This window comes from Bombus fervidus, chromosome 3 (genome assembly GCF_041682495.2).
Source record: "Bombus fervidus isolate BK054 chromosome 3, iyBomFerv1, whole genome shotgun sequence".
Taxonomy (NCBI): Eukaryota; Metazoa; Arthropoda; class Insecta; order Hymenoptera; family Apidae; genus Bombus; species Bombus fervidus.
The window spans coordinates 9,446,959-9,464,233 of record NC_091519.1 but is presented as its reverse complement, the minus strand read 5'-3'; the positions used below and the strand labels follow the sequence as shown (position 1 = coordinate 9,464,233).

The window sequence follows — 17,275 nt, the reverse complement described above, 5'->3', positions numbered from 1 at the left end:
TATTACTTCAAATCTAAGTAGTTTCTTAAAAGTAGAAGAATTGTAATTAATATTATAATTTATACAACCTTGACTTAAGAAAAATTTACAGATCAGAAAAAGGAAAACGTTTAAGAAGCGCTTTTATTTATAAATTATACAATATTGTCATTAATTATTTATTAGTTTAATATTATTCCACATCATCTTTCTAATCGTACTGTTTTAATACATGGCTTTCCATATCTACGTTTAGCTTCATCAAGGAAGGCATTTTCCATTTGTCTCACGATTTCGTTAAAAAATAAATTCGACAAATGCGAATGAATTAGTGACTTAAATTCAAATGACAAAGAAAAATCAATGACACAAGTTTGTGCATTATTTTTTAATCCTGGACTGAAAAGCCATAACGTATTTAAATGATTAAATAATCTACCATCTGAGCATTCAGCTTTTACGAAACGCGGCCGCATTGTCGTCACTTTTGATGTATAACTTTCATTTATAGGTGGAAATCCTATTACTAAGTTCGCTTTGAGCATATCATCATTTTTTAATATAACGTCGGACTTTTTACAAAATGGTACAAAATCTTTATAATTTTGCACATCAGCTACGACATCGTATATTTGTTCCATTGAGAACCTGCGTATATAAAGAACTTGTCATAATATTTTTTATTCCTTCGTGAGGTACCGATCAGTTTAAAATTGACAATTCTTAAACTGAGGAAACTCACCCTACTAATTTACGACCTTCATATTCTTTTGTTCTCGCAATCATATATATTCTTCCTATATATTGTTTGTTAAAATTTTGCTTATTTTGAAGAACAGCATTTTCAAGCAATAAAATTGGTCTAAAAATGACATTAATACTTTTATCATAGAAATTAATTACAAAATTTAAAAAATCTCTTGATTATGTATTTAAATGGTTCACCGAAAAAAATATTATTTTATTATTCTTTAATCATAAAAACAAATTTTATATTTTATTTTAACAATTATAACACATTGTTGCTTACATAATATTATTAAAAGGAAAGTTTTAAGATTATTAGAAAATATATATGCGAATGAAATGATAGTGACTATTGTTTAAATTTCTAAAAATATTATCGAAATATTTAGGAACGCTTGCAAGTGAAATGTACAAATATTAGTTAGGTTATGTATTATAATAATTTGTTTCATATTATAAATTTCCTTTTTTTATGATTATTATATTTAATATGTATTACATAATTTAGTATCTACGATTATTTTAAGGAATTATCTTATTAATGGTAATTTAGGAAATAGAATACACATATGAAACATAACCTAGACAAATAAACAGTATACAGTTTATACTGAATGGAGTATTTAAAATAAATAGATACAAAAATTATGTTACCTATACATGATGGTACAAGTTGACAATTCCACTGCATATAACATACATTAATAAAATTTATATACACAAACATATATACATCATATTTTTATATATGCACGCGAAAACTTCGAATGTTATCAATTTTTACAAACAAATTTCGTTGGTTTTTGTCTAATTTTAAGCATTTCACCCAATTAAGATATATTTTATATTATCCATATTTAAAAGTACGAATAAATTTTTTGAATTATTCAAAGTGGAACTACATAAAAAACTGATAAGAAGCATATAGATACATTTAAAAATAATAGGTGATATTTATAATTAAATGTCAATGAATAGTATGTATAACAAATTTATTTTATATAATAAAATAAATCTATATTTTAATTTAGTATATTAATTATACTACATAAAATATATTTGGAAGTTGTGTAATGCAGATGTTATCAACAAATAAAATTTTTTTAATTATAAGCAATTCTATTGAGTAACTCCTTGCGTGTCATTGACATTGATATGAAATTTGACAGTGGGTTAAAACACATTTCTACCCAAGCAAAGATCACAGAAAGGTTGGTACATCTTCACGTGCGTAGCTTACATAACACAGGTACCGCAAACGTCTTCATCCTAATTCATTTTTAAAAAATGGCTGGTATTACACCGCAGGCTTGTAAAAATGCACTTCGGCAAGTAAGTATTGGTAAAATTCATATTGATAATTAAATAATCACGCTTCCTTAGTTATAGATTCTTTTTCTTCTTATGTTGCAAAGTGTTGTGCAAACCTACAATAAAACCTAACTTTAATCTATCGCATCACTGATGTCAATATCATTGTTTTTTTCGTTTATGTATTTTGACATTTATACTTGAACATTGAAAACAATGTCACAACAATGTGAAAAATAATTAATTAAATAATGTTACGCGATGCTTTTGTCCGAACCATTATTTTATTTTTTATTTAATTTAGTGTAATAATTGGACAAACTGTCAGTATATAATTCTAGTTTCTTACTTTATTAATAAATAATTTTTTATTGTCAATAAATTTTTTATTGGCAAATATTGAAATAGAACGTATTCAATTAAATAAATATTCCATCAAATGTATTATTATATTTGTGAGAAAATTTCGTAACTGTAATTGGCACGTAATCAATAGTATAAGATTAAATACATCTATCTAATTAAATCAAAAAAGATAACACTATTTTATACAATAATTCATATTAACTAGCTATTTTTATTGAAATTCATTATTATATTAATCTTCATTGATTTAGGTTAGGAGATTTCATATTTCTGCAAATCAAAATGCTGCAGCCAAATTAAAAACCTTTGCTGTGTATCGTTGGAATCCAGATAAGCCAGATGAAAAGCCATATATGCAAGAATATAAAGTGGATCTAAACACGTAAGTTTATTTAAAAATTTTTTTTATGATTCTGTATTATTTTAATTCAAATTCTGTTATAGCTGTGGTCCTATGATATTAGATGCATTAATTAAAATTAAAAATGAAATTGACCCAACTTTAACTTTCCGTCGTTCTTGCCGTGAAGGCATTTGTGGTTCTTGTGCTATGAACATTGGTGGTACAAATACATTAGCATGTATAAGGTATATACTAATTATCTTTATTGAAAAATTTTCAATAATAACACAAAGTTAGATTTAAAATATAAATCCTGATTGGTGTTATTTCAGCAAAATTGATACTGATACAAATTCAACTAGTAAGATTTATCCCCTACCACATATGTATATCGTAAAAGACTTAGTACCAGATCTAAATAACTTTTATAACCAATATAAAAGTATACAACCATGGTTGCAACGTGGTGATGGAAAGGAAAGTGGTTCAAAGCAATATTTGCAGAGTGTTGAAGACCGTAAAAAATTGGTAATTAAATATTATAATTGTTAATGGAATTTTATATTTTTTATTCTAATGCAATAAAATATAATTTTTTATGATATAGGATGGTCTCTATGAATGCATCTTATGTGCTTGCTGTAGTACCTCTTGTCCATCATATTGGTGGAATGGTGATAAGTACTTAGGACCTGCTGTGCTTATGCAAGCTTACAGATGGATTATTGATTCGCGTGATACCAAAGCAAAGGAACGTCTCGAAAAAATGCGAGACCCATTTTCAGTATATCGTTGCCACACTATTATGAATTGTACTCGTACTTGTCCAAAGGTAATTTTAAATGACTTAAAAAATATAATTCTTCAGTGTAAAATTAATGTTTTTTTTTAAGGGTCTGAATCCTGGCAAAGCTATTGCAGAAATAAAGAAATTATTAGCCAATATTAGTGAGAAACAAAAACCAGGCATTGATGCTGCTATATAAGTGAAAAATGAAAATGGAATTAGTAAATCGTATGTACTTTTTGTTCATTATAATTAAATATGGAAATATGTTTGATTAAATGCAAACGAATAAATATAGTTAATTTAAATTATTTAATAAAATAATATATAGTTGAAGTCAAATTTTTCATAAACATCGAATGTGGTTTACTGTAAATAAAAATTTCTTCTGATATAAATGATTTTATTTGTATGTACTTCAGCTATTGACTTTTATATAAATATGGAGGTGAAACATAATATATTGAAACTCATTAAATGAATGCAATAGAATATATTCAGTACTTTATATTGCACGTTTTATATCTTTTTAATAACGCATTATTGCTAATATGAATTTGTTAAAACATTGATTAATTTCACAATGAGCAAGATGTTATTTAGATATGTATTTTTACTCTTTTTACTAAAAAACAAAGATATACTAATCTTGCTATTATTTAATTAAAATCTAAGTAGTTCGTAGTACCATCAAAAATATACACGCATATAATACTAGAAACTTGTACATTATAATATTTATAATTATCATAAAACTATAGTAAATTATGTAACGGTACATGTTAGAGAATAAGAACATCTCAATATTTTTCTATTTAGTTTTTGCATAAGAATGCATGATATGCATAATTGAAAACTATCTACAAAATTGTTGAAAATTTTTTAAGGTTACATGTACATCACAATAAGATTTAAGGCTCTGCAGCCATTCTATTTCTTGCTGTTTCCCTCGATCGATTATGTACTTCTGCTGTTCTTAAAGTAATACCAAATATGTCTTCGTGATAACGATTTTCATCCTAAAAAACAATTATATAAGTAATTGAAATCGAATATTTGGTAATAAAATTGTGATATGACTTACGCGTAATGATAACATATACGCCTCGACCTGTTTATCAGTCATTTCACCATGAGTTTGTATAATATGTTTCAAAGTTTGATAAACATCTTCTGCCATTGTACAATCGCCACAAACATAAAAATGACCTCCTTCATACACTAACATATCATAAATTTGTGAAGCTTCTGCTTGAATTAAATCTTGTACGTATGTCTGTTAAAATTAATATAACTATAATATTTCAAATACTACAAAGTAATGTTACAAATTTTTTAAAAAACATTTTAAATTGCAACCTTTTTCAATCCAGGTTCTCGCGAAAGAGCTAAGAAAACTTTATCTAAAACGCCAACCTTTACCATTTCTTCCTTTTCTTGTCTGTACAGATCTAAGCTTCTTTGACGACAACCAAAAAATAACCAGACATTTCCGTACTCAAGATCTACAAATGTTTTATTCCATATTCATTTTAAGAATATTATAATATGTCATAAACTATGATACCTGGTTGGTATTTCATTTGTGCAAGGCGATGATGCCAGAAACCACGGAAGGGAGCAATTCCAGTTCCCGGACCGACTAGTATCATTGGCGCTTTTGATTCGATTGGCATATAAAAGTTAGGTGCACTAAATGTAAAAAGAAATATATCATATTTTACTACATCTGCTAAAATTATATTAATAAAAATTGATTTTACAAATACGAACTTACCTACGTACAAATACATATAAAGGTTCTCCATCTGATATTTCACGTAGATAATTAGAACAAACTCCATAATGAACTGGTCCAGAACCGCCTAATTTTTTTACAAATAATTATATTTTTAAGCAAAATAAGGTCTCTAGATAATTCTGGGATTGTATTTAAAATTAGATACCTTGTGTTTTATATTGTACAACAGCGACGGTAAGATGTATTTGTCCTTGATGTACATCCGGAGAAGAAGAAATACTATAAAATCTCGGTTGTAAAGGAGTTAAATGAAGTAATAATAAAGGCGCAAAAGGTTTCACGGATGGAAATTCATCTAATACTTCTACTAAATTGGGGAACTTCCAATGTCTCCAATCCTCATATGCTGCTGGATCCTATATTTAAAAAGAAGCAAAGATTTTCTAAATTTTTTCATGCTTTTGGTAATTAAATTTTTTCAAATTGAAGATTAATATAATATTTACAGAAGCTAAAAGGTTGAGTTGAGCTTGTTCTTTTGGATTTGTAGCAATCGATGCAAAGTATCTAAGAAGGTTTGGTGTTGGTGGTATTGTGATATCTAAAAATCTTTTCAGTAATATTCTCAAGGAATTAGGAAGATATCTATCATGTGCCATCCACGTTTTCACGATTCCTATGTAACAAAGAAAAAGAAATTTATTACTACTGAACAATAACGAGACTTAATATTTTCAATAATGTTAATGCTAACCATTCGGTGTGTGGGATTGCTTCTGTATTTGCAATTCAATCGGTGTATTTGGATCAAAGGGAGTTTGTACTCGTTCCAAAATTGCTTCTACCAATTCTGACCTATTACATGCGAAAACTCCCAAATGATCACCAGGCTTATATTGTATTTCCATACCTGCTATATCATCGAGTTCCAGAAGTAATGTAGTTCCACTATAAAAGACAAAATCGTAAAGTCAAAGTTCATTATATAATTATAAAATTATTATTTAAAATATATCATTACCTCGATGAATCACCGCTTAAATTTGTTTTTCGGAACATATTGCAAGTAGTCACGTTTCTATTGTGACATTTGCTTAAAGCTGAAATATTACAATTATAAAATTTATAATTTATAAACAATTATGGTTAACATACCTTTTCCAATTAATTGTGGTTCAGCTTCTACAAACCGAACAGTAGCTGCCGACAAAGCTTCTGAGCCTAAAGATAAAGCAACTTCAAGTAAAGTATCATCGTCATCTAAGCAGAAAGTTTCACACGCAACCTGGAATTATTATGAGGAATGCTTAAAAATTACTGCATAATAATGTATAAAAAATTATAATAATAAGATACAAACAGCGAAAGTATCGGCTGCCCATTTCCGAAACGTTTGTTCTTGTCCACACATTTCATCTCCTTGTGCCAATTTCAACAATCGTTCTCCGCCTAATTCGCCTAACAAGTTATCCACATAGCGACCAAATGCGCAAAAGTTTGGATATGCTGATGATCCCAATGCGAAAACAGCAAATCTATGAAAGGAAATATAAGCTTCGTTTCACATTTATAAGTTAATTTTAAATAAATATCTATACCTGACGTTGCTCAAAGGACCAAAAGTGTCTTCCGTTTGAGAATCTGTGGTAGAACCACGAAGTGAATCCAGTCTATCTAGTTTCTTCGAATTGCTTACTTCTGTCTGACTATTGGCTTTAATGAACGATTTTGAGGTCGCTAGGCTGAAATTATGGTATAAATCATTGTGATACAATTTAAGAATTTCATCATTTTATTATGTTAAGTGTATAAATACCTTATCTTATTGCCACTATTAATGTACGTTTCATTCATTTTCATTGCGTACAAATTTTGTGCGAAAGCCTAGAAGATAAAATATATATGAAACCATAATTTGTTTCAATTTTTTTATACAAAAGATATAAATTTACTTCGCCATTTTCTGGGGGATCACCGTTCCCAAAGGTGGATGTTATAACCAGTAATAAAGCTTCGTGCTCTATATTACTGATATCATAATCTGACATACAGAGTACCTAAAATTGATAGCTTCAAGTATTTTTCAGACGTTATTTCTTTAAAATGAACTTACTGAAACTGAAAGTTTTGCGATATTTAATTAAATAATGAATACCTGGGAGTGAAAAGCATGTCCTAATAATTCACTAAGTTTCTCAGCGTACATCTGTGAGGTGCCAGTTTCCGTAGCAAATAATACTGTAGCTTTTATTCTTCGAGATAAAGCTCTTCCAAATAACTTAGACGTAAATTTTACTGCTCTTGCAATTTGTTTAAAATGAAACTTTCGCCTTGGCTTTTTAGATGTTGATTTTTTATCCCGACCCTTTTTCCAAACATGTGTCTTCCAAGCAGGTTCCTATTATTTTACAGTAAAGAAATATAATAAATATACAATAGAGACGTGCTAAATAACTTATTCAATAAAAACCTGAGCATCATACGATGGCTTCAGATAATACAGGGCCATCTCCTGATGAAACACAGGTGTAGCTGATCCTGATATCGGTGGTACGATCCACAGCCAATCCGCTGGACATCCATTTCTTAATCGCATTTCATTTTCGTAATGTTTCATGAAAGATTCCGAAGCGGTATGGTGATCCACAATTGTCACATTTTTCATCTAAAATATTGCAAAGATTTATTATTAACTTTTATGAAAAATGTTGAATGTTATTATCGACAATTTATATATACATACTTGAAAACTATACAAAACAGCAACATTAGCTTCTATCATGGCTTTGTCTTTCCATAATGAAGTGGATGTTCTTGTATCTAATCCCATATGAGTTGCAATTGTCTAAAAATAAAATTTATTTTAACACATTTGTCTAGATGAACGAATATTCAAATTCCGTAAAATATGTACTTCTAGTAAATTATATCGTTGAACATCGCATAAATCCCTCGACCCAATTTCAGTGCTCATGTACCACCCATTGAATGGCGCGGCTGTAAATTCCAAACCTCCGCAATCGAATACCATTCCAGATACGGCAGGAACCGCGAACCATTTTAATTCTAATTTCTCAAACCAATCGTATCTAAAATAGAAAAAGTAAAAATTATTTGACATTAATAAATTTTACAAAAATACATTAATAACGGACAAAAATACTTACGTTGGATGACTAAGAGGTACTTCAAGAACAAGTTCGCTTGGAATATCGAAATAATCAGGATCATGGCCGTTTGCTGACAATACCAACGGCAATATGTCGAAACGAGTGCGTGCACTTCTCCAACCTAGTTTCATGCATAACTGTAAAAACAGTAAATTGACTGATAATTTTAAATTAGAAATAGAAAAGACAATTGGAATTAATCAGCTTACTTCGGTGAACTCAAGGTTTGCAGGATCACCAATTATGGTACCGTCTGGATTTTTATATCCCGCATAACTTATTAATTGTTGATTCCACACTCTATAATCGTGTTTTCCATCTGTACGTTGCGGAAATATAGTTATTGCAGACCTAAAAATAATAAAAAATAAATAGTACGCATTCTATGGAAAATTTTTTCAATTGAATTACCTAATGTTTCCTTTGTTCGTACTGTACTTAATGTGATTGCACAAAGCTTCAAACATGCCGCTGGTAGTCGTAACGTAACGACAATCAAACACCTATAATAAATGAATATTTACATATATATGAGAATTCGTGGAATATCATTCTAGTCTGTTATTAATTTTACCCGTGAATTGAAACAAATTGGATAATGTAGAGAAGATGCAAATTCATATTTTTATGGATATAATTGAAAAACGGATTCTGAATAGACGACTATTTAATTCATTAGATATTATAGCTATTCAAATATCTTGGATAGTTTACGCATTTTGATATATTTTTACTTATTTTTAACTTTATAAATTATGCGTATTCTGTATATTTTTGTACCTTTAAATTTTCCATAAATACATAAAAATCCGATGTCTAGTTGTAATTCTCTATTTACTCCCAGGTTTTATATCGTTAATTATTATATATTCAGCTTTGTATTAGTAGAAACGATCTTGAACTTGATAGAAGAAGTTTCCTAAACTTATACTGACTATATCTTTAATTCTTTAAACATAAGTTTTGATTGATCAGGACATATTGATACATATTGTCACGTACTTGCAATTTAGACCATTGAATACGACCGATGCATCTTGTGGCATTACGCCACGCTAGTTTCGCTCCGAAAACTAATTCAGTTTCAGTTAATTGATAAGTGCTAGTAGCCATAACTTCCTTTTGCACGCTTTCCCACCGAATACGATGTGCTTCGCTGTTTAATCTATTTTTTAAAGGAAAAATATTACTTAACAACTTGAATATCATAAATGTCATCGTATAAAATATGCTATAAAATATCATAGAAATATAAAACATGTTTTGAATGCATTGTACCTTCTGATAGAAGAAAAATATTGTTCGAGAAAATCTTTCGCATGCACAAGGGTCTCTTCTCTCGAACGGGCTTCTGTTCCATGAATCGGTAGTTGCATAACGCTACCGAGACACACTTGACCAGAGCACAATGTTTTCTAAAGAAAGTAACAAAATTAAGTAGGTATTAAATTTTTTCCAAAAAGTGGAAGTTTTCTATAATTGTTTACTTAGGTCGTTATAAGCAGTAAAAAAAGAGTATTATTAATTAAAATAACAACTTAACATCTAAATCAGATTATTATTATTATTACACTAATCGCATCGTATATTCAAACCAATTTAATCTCTAATCAGTTATTTATTACTTTTACCAGTTTTATATAAATTGGATCCCCGAGAAAAATATTATGTTTCATTTATTTCAATTATTTCAAAACTCAATCTCCCGACTGTTTCGAGTAGCATAATTACATTACATATGCTTCGGTTCATAAATATTAGGACATGTGTTAATTTTGTACACTGTAATGATTAATTTAGATTGTTAAAGAAATAATTAATCGGTTAGAATTTTGTATTTGTATAGAATAACATTATTATCTAAAACACATAAAAAGATTGTAGAGAGAAAATTATAGAAAGATTGTAGAAGAAAACTATTTGTAAAAATTTTATTTTTGCCATCTATACAATTCTTTGATCTAAAACACATAGAAAGAATTTTGATGAATTCAATAGCTAAAAAAATAACTTATGAAATCATTTTCAACTATATATGTATATAATATTAACTATAATAATAATTCTAAATATACATATATATCTATAATATTACATATAACTGTTATTAATACAATTACAACATAATCAAAAACCTAGCAATATGAACATCTAAATAGTAACTAAAACAGTAACTAAGATATATAATGAATATAAATAAAGATAACATTTAAATTTATTATATGAAACTTGAAGTCGAAAAAGTACGAATTCGTTACAGTCTAATGAAGTTCCAAACGAGGATTAATAGATTACTAATGGTCTGTCAGAGTTTTCCTTATTCTCCTTTAAATGTTCTAGTCCTTATGAACGAATGTAAGTATACATATATCCGCGCAACTAGTGGACCACCGAACTCTCGTTTTTCGATAGTATTGACTCGCTCTGTTACAAATTCGCCCACACTCGCAGTCTCATTTGAACTCTCACGCTATTCGCTACCGTGCAATTTCCAACGTCAAATATAGCCCGAAATTTCCAAATGAAAAATTCCCCAAGATAGATACATGAAAGAAAGTAACCTACAAAACATGCAAATAAAAAATTAAAGAAGCAGAAGGGAATGAAAAGGAAAAAACAAAAATAAAAATTATTTATGCTTGTAAAGTGTCTATTTCGTTATATGTACCTCCGCATTTCCAGCATGCAGGGAGTCAAAAGCCTCGGTTTTGTAGATGAGGTTACGCAGTTTCGTCGGTTTCTTCTGACAAGCACCCGTTGTCTCGAGCTCCTTCATCTCGACGTTATGATTTTTTTGCTTGACAAAAAGTGCCCCTGACTCACCTGTCACCGCTCCGCTTGTATATCAGGCTGCCGCGGTACATATACTGGCTTGACTTCCTTTCGCGAGCATCCCCGTGAGAAGGGAGAGATATTTAGCCCCTTCCAACCAGCAATACCTCAGACTCCGTGAAATCTCACATGCGCTATGGAGCTGCGCCATTGATTTACCGCGCCAATATGTTTCAGCAAACACTCTGCAATCATACATTTCTTTTTCAATATTTTAGCCTCAAACATTTTTCTGTTACGTTTATGAGAAATTATTTTCTAATATATCAGAAATGTCTTGAAATTTAACTTTATCTATTGATGTAATGATATATATGAATGACTAAGTAGTCAATACTTTAATTCTCAATATTTTTCTGCTATGTATATTTATAAAACAGTTATTTTATAATATATTGGACTTGTTTTGAAATTTAGCTTTATCTATTGGTATAATGATATATATAAGTAAGTATGAATGTTTTAAATGATAGGTATTGTATACGAGTTATAATACTGCCCTAGTCGTTGGCCACAGGTTAGGATGAAATAAAGAGTAAGGGAAGTAAGAGAGAAAACAAGAAATATCGCAAAATATCTTTATTGAAAAAATTGAATTGTAATATTTTAGTTAGAATACTAGAAAAAGAACAACATTTAATGAATAAAAGATGATTAGTTAAAGATTAATATTTATCTTTATGTATGTTTTGTTCCGCTAAAGAATGCATATTCCCTCTTTTTAACAAATGTATTAAATCTTTAATAAGCTATTTTGTAGAGGTATTTTGAACATTATAATTATTGATGATGTGATAGTTCCACAGTCCTAGTTTTCACAAACAAAAATGTCTTATAAAATGGAAAATCATGAAAAATGGACATTCTTCATTTTTTCCTTATATTTCAAATGTGATCACTTAGCAAGAAAGAGATTATTTAGTCAAAATAAACGATATGAAAAAAATATATATACAGGAATGATTTATTGACTAATAGTAAGAGACGGAAATAATATTTCTAGGAAATATTTCCAGGGAGTCGCAAGTATCTTCCTTCTTTTAACATATCTATCCATTTTACATATAGCTAACATCAGAGACTCATTTTAAAAAACCAATTTCAAGAAATTGTTGAAAAATTATTGTTATCTAATACATTAATCACTAATACTACAATATTAGATATACATTATTAAAGAACTCCTAGTATAGACTCTCCCTTGTTAACTGACAAGGTTTAGTCCTGACACGTGGTCGATTATTAAGGGGCTATTGTTACATGGATCATAAAGATGCGCATTCGATTTAACGCATGGTTACCCATTCGAATGGTCGATGATTAATCTCGTATATCATAAAATTTTTATTGACATATGTACCGACTGTAACACGTGCGTTCAGTAACTAATTGAACAGGATTATGATGAACATAAAAATAAAAAGGCGAATTTTTTACTTATAATTGAGATATTTAAATAAATGATATAAGCAGTATAAATGAAGAATAAGGAAACAGTATATGCATATTTATTAGCTTTGATATTAAATTGAAATTAAATTATTAAATTGTTTATTACTTGAATTTTGTGTATTTTCAGAGTTTATTAGCTTTGTGCATTTAGAAGAAAATATAAATGGTATGGTATAAATGTATAAGATTAATTAATAAAATTACGAATGTTAATTTTTGTATTGTTCAATTACATAAAAATTAACATTTTTTTGTGAATTTAATAGTACATGTTTTGTCATAGACCTAAAAGTTAAAATAATTTTTGCGTTTACAGCGTTTACTATTTAAACTCTACAAATAGAGAAAAGATTATTTTTAAAAAGTGTGTTCTTAAATAATTTTTCTTCCTCTAGAAAACACGATCAAATTACATGTATACATATAATCTTTTACTTTATTGTTATTAATAGATGTTAGTATTTCATGTAGTATCGATTAAAGTTTAATGTACAGGATATCGATAGTGCTTGTACTTACTTACGTAGTAAAGTCCGAAATTAATCAGCCTACTTATAGGGCCGCTTCTACTACCGTTTGTTATTTCATATCTATTTTTAGAAAAAATTTGCCATATTTTTTACAATCACTTTGCGAAAAAATAATTTTATTGATAGAAATATTTATCTCCATATAGACAAACAATTTTATATAATATAATTATTTTGATTTAATGATATTTATATAATATCATTATTACAGGAATTCTATTGTTAATACGTAAAGTTTGTCACATTGTTGATTAATTTTTGTTTACGTTCTAATTCAGTCACGATCGCAATAAATGTAAAAGATGCAGCAAGAGGAAGATAATCGCAGATTTGAATTCGCACCTTGCAACATAACTCCAAACAATTTACAAAGAACGCCACGAGATGCTGGTAAGCTTTATCTACCTATATTTCGACTTGTGAACAGTAAGTGAAGTTGTAATTGTTTTGTAGGATCTGAAAGGAAAGATATACTGTCGGAAGTTAAACGTAGGATTCACTCTACTCCTCAAAATAGCCCGAATAGACATCCGAAAACTCCTCAAAGTAGCGGTATAATATTTTTATTATAATAAATTTATAGTTAGACTTTCATGCATTTATACGAGATATAAAGGTACGAAGATATACAGAATACATAATATATGTAAAATGTTCAAAGTAGAGTACTCGTTGTAATTTTTAATAGATGAACCAAGTCTTTGTTTAAGCACTATTTGTTTAGCCTAATTTATAAAAATATAAATTTGCACAATTATCTGTGATCTATTCATAATATTATATAAAATTAACATAAATCATTTTAGCTAAATATTAAATGTATGAAATGTTTTATCGTAGGGTCTTTTAGAAAAGACGTGAAATTGCATTTAGAATGCACAAAGCGAAAGATTCCATCACCTCATAAGGAGAGCCTCGAAAAGATTCAGAAAACATCTCCAAGTGGAAAATTCGTCAATACCTTAATAGGACAGTGGTACAAACTTACGGGTGTTCGAACAGCATTGCCCCAAACAGTAGTGACTATAATTTTTGTTCTATCGTCCATTCTTTATTCATGCATCTATATCAAGCATTTAAAGACAATGGAACAACATGCAAAATTCAAAAAGAAAACAAGTTTATAATCTAGAAATATTATAAAACAATGGAGACTTATTAAACGGGCGATTTACTTTTAAAATTGTTCTATTGTCTTTTATTCTACTAAAAAGTCATTATTGAAAAATATCGAATAAAGTTTGATTATTGAACAAATGTTAAATAAACAGACACAAGAAAATTCCATCACGGAAGAAATGAGGCGAATGTATGGAATTGAAGAACGGAAGATTCAGAAGTTGCAGAAGAAGCTGCAGAGTGCTGAAGAAACTATATCTTCACTTTCTGCATCTCACGAGGCCGAGCTGCGAGCTAAAGAGGACATTTTGCAACAGTAACATATTTGTCATAGATTATTTATACATTCCTTGCAGTTAAAGAATGATTGCTATAGAAGTATTAATGTCTAGATTGAACAGCGATTGGGAATCAATTACTAATTATTATGATGAAATATCGGAGAGCCTGAAGGGGTTTCAGCAGCACAAGGATAATTTAACAAAGTTATATAACGACGTCATTATTACACAACAGTCAACGGTGAAGAAGCTACAACAGGAATTAAGTACTATGAAATTGAAAGGTACATAGATACGTAAATTTCACTAGAAACTTTGTTTAAATATATTTGTTTTAATTTTGGTTAATATGTTTTTGTATAGATGATGCACAGAGAAATATTGTTAGTACAATTGAAAACAAACTAAAGGATCAAGAGAAAAGGTACTTAGGAAAAATGTATGAATGACTTATTATATAAGTAATGATTAACTTTTGTCTAATTCATTATTAGGATACATGAAATGATGATTGCTGAGACCGAATTGAAAAAACAATTCGAAGATACGAAGGATAAATCAATTTCAGAAAAAAATTATTTGCACAATGTTCATGCAGAAGAAAAATTAGAATTAATGAAGGTCAGAAATATAATATTTTTGATCTCTACATTTTTCTTCCTTTTTACTTTAATTTTCCTATTTTGAGTAGAAAGACGTGTACAATCTTGTCTCCTCCGAAGAAAGGAAAATATTTTACTTCTTTTATCACCATTGTTATCATAGATGTAATAAACGTGTGAAATATTGTAAGCGATTATGATTCCAGAAGCAAGAAAATCTCACGTCGATGAATCAAGAACTGCAAGTGCAATTACAGAAGATTACGGAACAAAAACAAGACCTAAGTACCGTGTTAGCTGAAAAAGACGATAAAATTGTAAAATTACAGGAGGAGATCTCTACATACAAGTAAACGTTTTGTGAATTTAGATTAATTAAATACATATTTTAAACTCTGTTACTTTATTGGTTTTGTCACAGAAATAAAATCGGAGATTTGCTTTATCGCAACACAGAATTAAGTTCAAAATATGAAACGTCATTCGGAAAGGAAGGAGAACTATCAAAACAATTGCAATTGAGAACAGAAGAAGTATAGTGATCTTATGATATCTTTTAAATATTCTTTTATATATAATAAATACATTCTACACCCCACAATAGGTCGAGAAATTACGAGAAAATTTAAATACCAGACAAGAACTAGAATCTAGTTTAGCTCAAGATCTTGAGATAATTGACAATAAATACCGTAACGTGCAAAATGACTTCATAAATGTAGAAAATGAATTAAAGGAGACACAAGTTCGTAATTTAAATCTTGAGCAGTCTTTGCATATTATGAAACGCGATAACGAACATAAGATAGTAGAATTGAATAGAAAAATTGAATTCTTAGAAAGAGAAAAAGAAAGAATGATTTTAGAGAAGCATTCAAAAATACAGGTATAATTTTAAGAAATAACTAAAAACTGTAAATTTACAAATAGTCATTCAAATTCACTTCTTGCATATAGGAACTGGAGCACGCTTATGACTTATTAAAAGAGAAACACGAGGCAGAAATAACATCCTTAAAACAAAAATATGATGTTAAATTAACAGAAATGACGAAGACAGTAACTACACAACATTGTACCTTTTTAAAATTAAATGAAGCTTTAAACAAAATGAACAAAGATAATCAAAATAGACAAACAAATTCTGATCAATGTACAATAGCAAATCGTAACAAACTGCAAGAAAACTTGGGATCAAAAATGCAACCACTAGTAGAATCTAACGATAATGTAATTGAAACAAGAATTAAAGAAATAGAAAACCAAACGCAAACAAGTCAAGTTCGTGAAATGAAAGAGCAACAATTTCAAGACCAAGAAAATGTAGATAGGTCGAAAGCTACATTTAAAGATAAAGGCGAAATGCCGGATCTGGAACAAGATATATATAGCTTTAGTGATATAGAAGTTAACAATGAATCACAAACTGTAAGTTATACATATAACATGTTAACTTTGTGTGTATAAATGAATTTATATTAAATTTATATAATTATAGGTATTGTCACAAAATAGGAAACTTCGATTCCAGTTAAATTCTCCAACAAAGGTGAAATTTATTGTTTAGTATTACTCTTTTTAATAATACAAGATAAAGCAAAAATAATACTATTTTTATAGATTGTTGATTATACAGAAAACTATTCTAATTTCTCTCAAGATAAAAATATAACGCAATCGAATATAAAAATAAAGAAACAGCAGGAGAAAAAAAATGAAGTAATATTTTCAGATAAGTTTTCTTTGAAATTTCATATATTTTATATCTGATTAATAAAATTAAGATATTATTTTATATAAATAGGATAAAAATAATTCAACGGTAAAAAAAAGAATATTTAAAACTCGTGGCACTGGATTACGGCAATATGGAACTACGAAAAATTTTCAATATGGAACTCTTGGAAAAATTTCTAAAAAATAAAATTTTATATAATATTATCATTAGGATTATTACATATATATATTATTATTACATATAGGATTATTACAAAATGGATAATTTCAAATTTCAA

The 17,275-nt window shown here is 28.5% G+C and overlaps 4 protein-coding genes across 7 annotated transcripts; 2 read left to right on the top strand and 2 right to left on the bottom strand.

Moving 5' to 3' along the window:
• Window positions 1-106: 106 nt before the first annotated feature.
• On the bottom strand, window positions 107-1,762 carry LOC139985502 (coenzyme Q-binding protein COQ10 homolog B, mitochondrial). 2 transcript variants are annotated; one of them, XM_071999972.1, is made up of 3 exons: window positions 1,381-1,762; window positions 722-841; window positions 107-627 (listed from the first exon to the last, which is right to left on the bottom strand). In XM_071999972.1, the coding sequence occupies exons 1-3, from the start codon at window positions 1,422-1,424 to the stop codon at window positions 183-185; spliced, it is 609 nt and encodes a 202-aa protein (XP_071856073.1). In that variant the 5' UTR covers window positions 1,425-1,762; the 3' UTR covers window positions 107-182. The 2 variants fall into 2 exon arrangements, with proteins under 2 accessions (XP_071856073.1, XP_071856074.1); XM_071999973.1 differs by lacking the exon at window positions 1,381-1,762 and adding an exon at window positions 1,010-1,034.
• Window positions 1,763-1,906: 144 nt separating this feature from the next.
• Window positions 1,907-3,830, top strand: Sdhb (Succinate dehydrogenase, subunit B (iron-sulfur)). The gene is made up of 6 exons (XM_071999971.1): window positions 1,907-2,058; window positions 2,655-2,785; window positions 2,848-2,991; window positions 3,079-3,274; window positions 3,354-3,578; window positions 3,640-3,830. The coding sequence occupies exons 1-6, from the start codon at window positions 2,014-2,016 to the stop codon at window positions 3,730-3,732; spliced, it is 834 nt and encodes a 277-aa protein (XP_071856072.1). The 5' UTR covers window positions 1,907-2,013; the 3' UTR covers window positions 3,733-3,830.
• A 313-nt stretch (window positions 3,831-4,143) lies between these two features.
• Nos (Nitric oxide synthase) lies at window positions 4,144-11,343 on the bottom strand. The gene is made up of 24 exons (XM_071999959.1): window positions 11,113-11,343; window positions 9,723-9,859; window positions 9,447-9,609; window positions 8,856-8,947; window positions 8,654-8,795; window positions 8,442-8,581; window positions 8,189-8,363; window positions 8,018-8,119; window positions 7,745-7,939; window positions 7,430-7,672; window positions 7,227-7,331; window positions 7,091-7,158; window positions 6,873-7,016; window positions 6,635-6,809; window positions 6,430-6,559; window positions 6,296-6,374; window positions 6,029-6,222; window positions 5,781-5,950; window positions 5,480-5,690; window positions 5,311-5,398; window positions 5,101-5,225; window positions 4,893-5,038; window positions 4,618-4,809; window positions 4,144-4,552 (listed from the first exon to the last, which is right to left on the bottom strand). Exons 1-24 carry the CDS (start codon window positions 11,218-11,220, stop codon window positions 4,445-4,447), a joined length of 3,432 nt encoding a protein of 1,143 aa, XP_071856060.1. The 5' UTR covers window positions 11,221-11,343; the 3' UTR covers window positions 4,144-4,444.
• LOC139985495 (uncharacterized) lies at window positions 9,759-17,274 on the top strand. Of its 3 annotated transcripts, none has more exons than XM_071999963.1 (15): window positions 9,759-9,881; window positions 13,537-13,648; window positions 13,712-13,810; window positions 14,099-14,274; window positions 14,530-14,693; window positions 14,770-14,942; window positions 15,022-15,082; window positions 15,153-15,279; window positions 15,467-15,609; window positions 15,682-15,793; window positions 15,865-16,146; window positions 16,218-16,688; window positions 16,759-16,809; window positions 16,881-16,979; window positions 17,065-17,274. In XM_071999963.1, the coding sequence occupies exons 2-15, from the start codon at window positions 13,561-13,563 to the stop codon at window positions 17,182-17,184; spliced, it is 2,166 nt and encodes a 721-aa protein (XP_071856064.1). In that variant the 5' UTR covers window positions 9,759-9,881; window positions 13,537-13,560; the 3' UTR covers window positions 17,185-17,274. The 3 variants fall into 3 exon arrangements, with proteins under 3 accessions (XP_071856064.1, XP_071856062.1, XP_071856063.1); XM_071999961.1 differs by having other exon boundaries at window positions 14,099-14,277; XM_071999962.1 differs by lacking the exon at window positions 9,759-9,881 and having other exon boundaries at window positions 13,479-13,648; window positions 14,099-14,277.
• The last annotated feature ends 1 nt before the right edge of the window (window position 17,275 follows it).

What these genes read in the sequence shown, in the direction of transcription:
- LOC139985502 (XM_071999972.1), bottom strand. Translation starts at nt 1,424, where the DNA reads ATGTTATATGCAGTGGAATTGTCAACTTGTACCATCATGTATAG. An exon ending in ACTTGTACCATCATGTATAG is followed by an intron (nt 842 to 1,380) that starts GTAACATAATTT and finishes TGTCATTTTTAG; the next exon opens with ACCAATTTTATTGCTTGAAA. An exon ending in GAAGGTCGTAAATTAGTAGG is followed by an intron (nt 628 to 721) that starts GTGAGTTTCCTC and finishes TTATATACGCAG; the next exon opens with GTTCTCAATGGAACAAATAT.
- Sdhb (XM_071999971.1), top strand. Translation starts at nt 2,014, where the DNA reads ATGGCTGGTATTACACCGCAGGCTTGTAAAAATGCACTTCGGCAA. An exon ending in GTAAAAATGCACTTCGGCAA is followed by an intron (nt 2,059 to 2,654) that starts GTAAGTATTGGT and finishes TCATTGATTTAG; the next exon opens with GTTAGGAGATTTCATATTTC. An exon ending in TATAAAGTGGATCTAAACAC is followed by an intron (nt 2,786 to 2,847) that starts GTAAGTTTATTT and finishes ATTCTGTTATAG; the next exon opens with CTGTGGTCCTATGATATTAG.
- Nos (XM_071999959.1), bottom strand. Translation starts at nt 11,220, where the DNA reads ATGAAGGAGCTCGAGACAACGGGTGCTTGTCAGAAGAAACCGACGAAA. An exon ending in TGCATGCTGGAAATGCGGAG is followed by an intron (nt 9,860 to 11,112) that starts GTACATATAACG and finishes TACTTTCTTTAG; the next exon opens with AAAACATTGTGCTCTGGTCA. An exon ending in GTACCTCTTAGTCATCCAAC is followed by an intron (nt 8,364 to 8,441) that starts GTAAGTATTTTT and finishes TTTCTATTTTAG; the next exon opens with ATACGATTGGTTTGAGAAAT.
- LOC139985495 (XM_071999961.1), top strand. Translation starts at nt 13,561, where the DNA reads ATGCAGCAAGAGGAAGATAATCGCAGATTTGAATTCGCACCTTGCAAC. An exon ending in AAGTACTATGAAATTGAAAG is followed by an intron (nt 14,943 to 15,021) that starts GTACATAGATAC and finishes GTTTTTGTATAG; the next exon opens with ATGATGCACAGAGAAATATT. An exon ending in CTAAAGGATCAAGAGAAAAG is followed by an intron (nt 15,083 to 15,152) that starts GTACTTAGGAAA and finishes ATTCATTATTAG; the next exon opens with GATACATGAAATGATGATTG.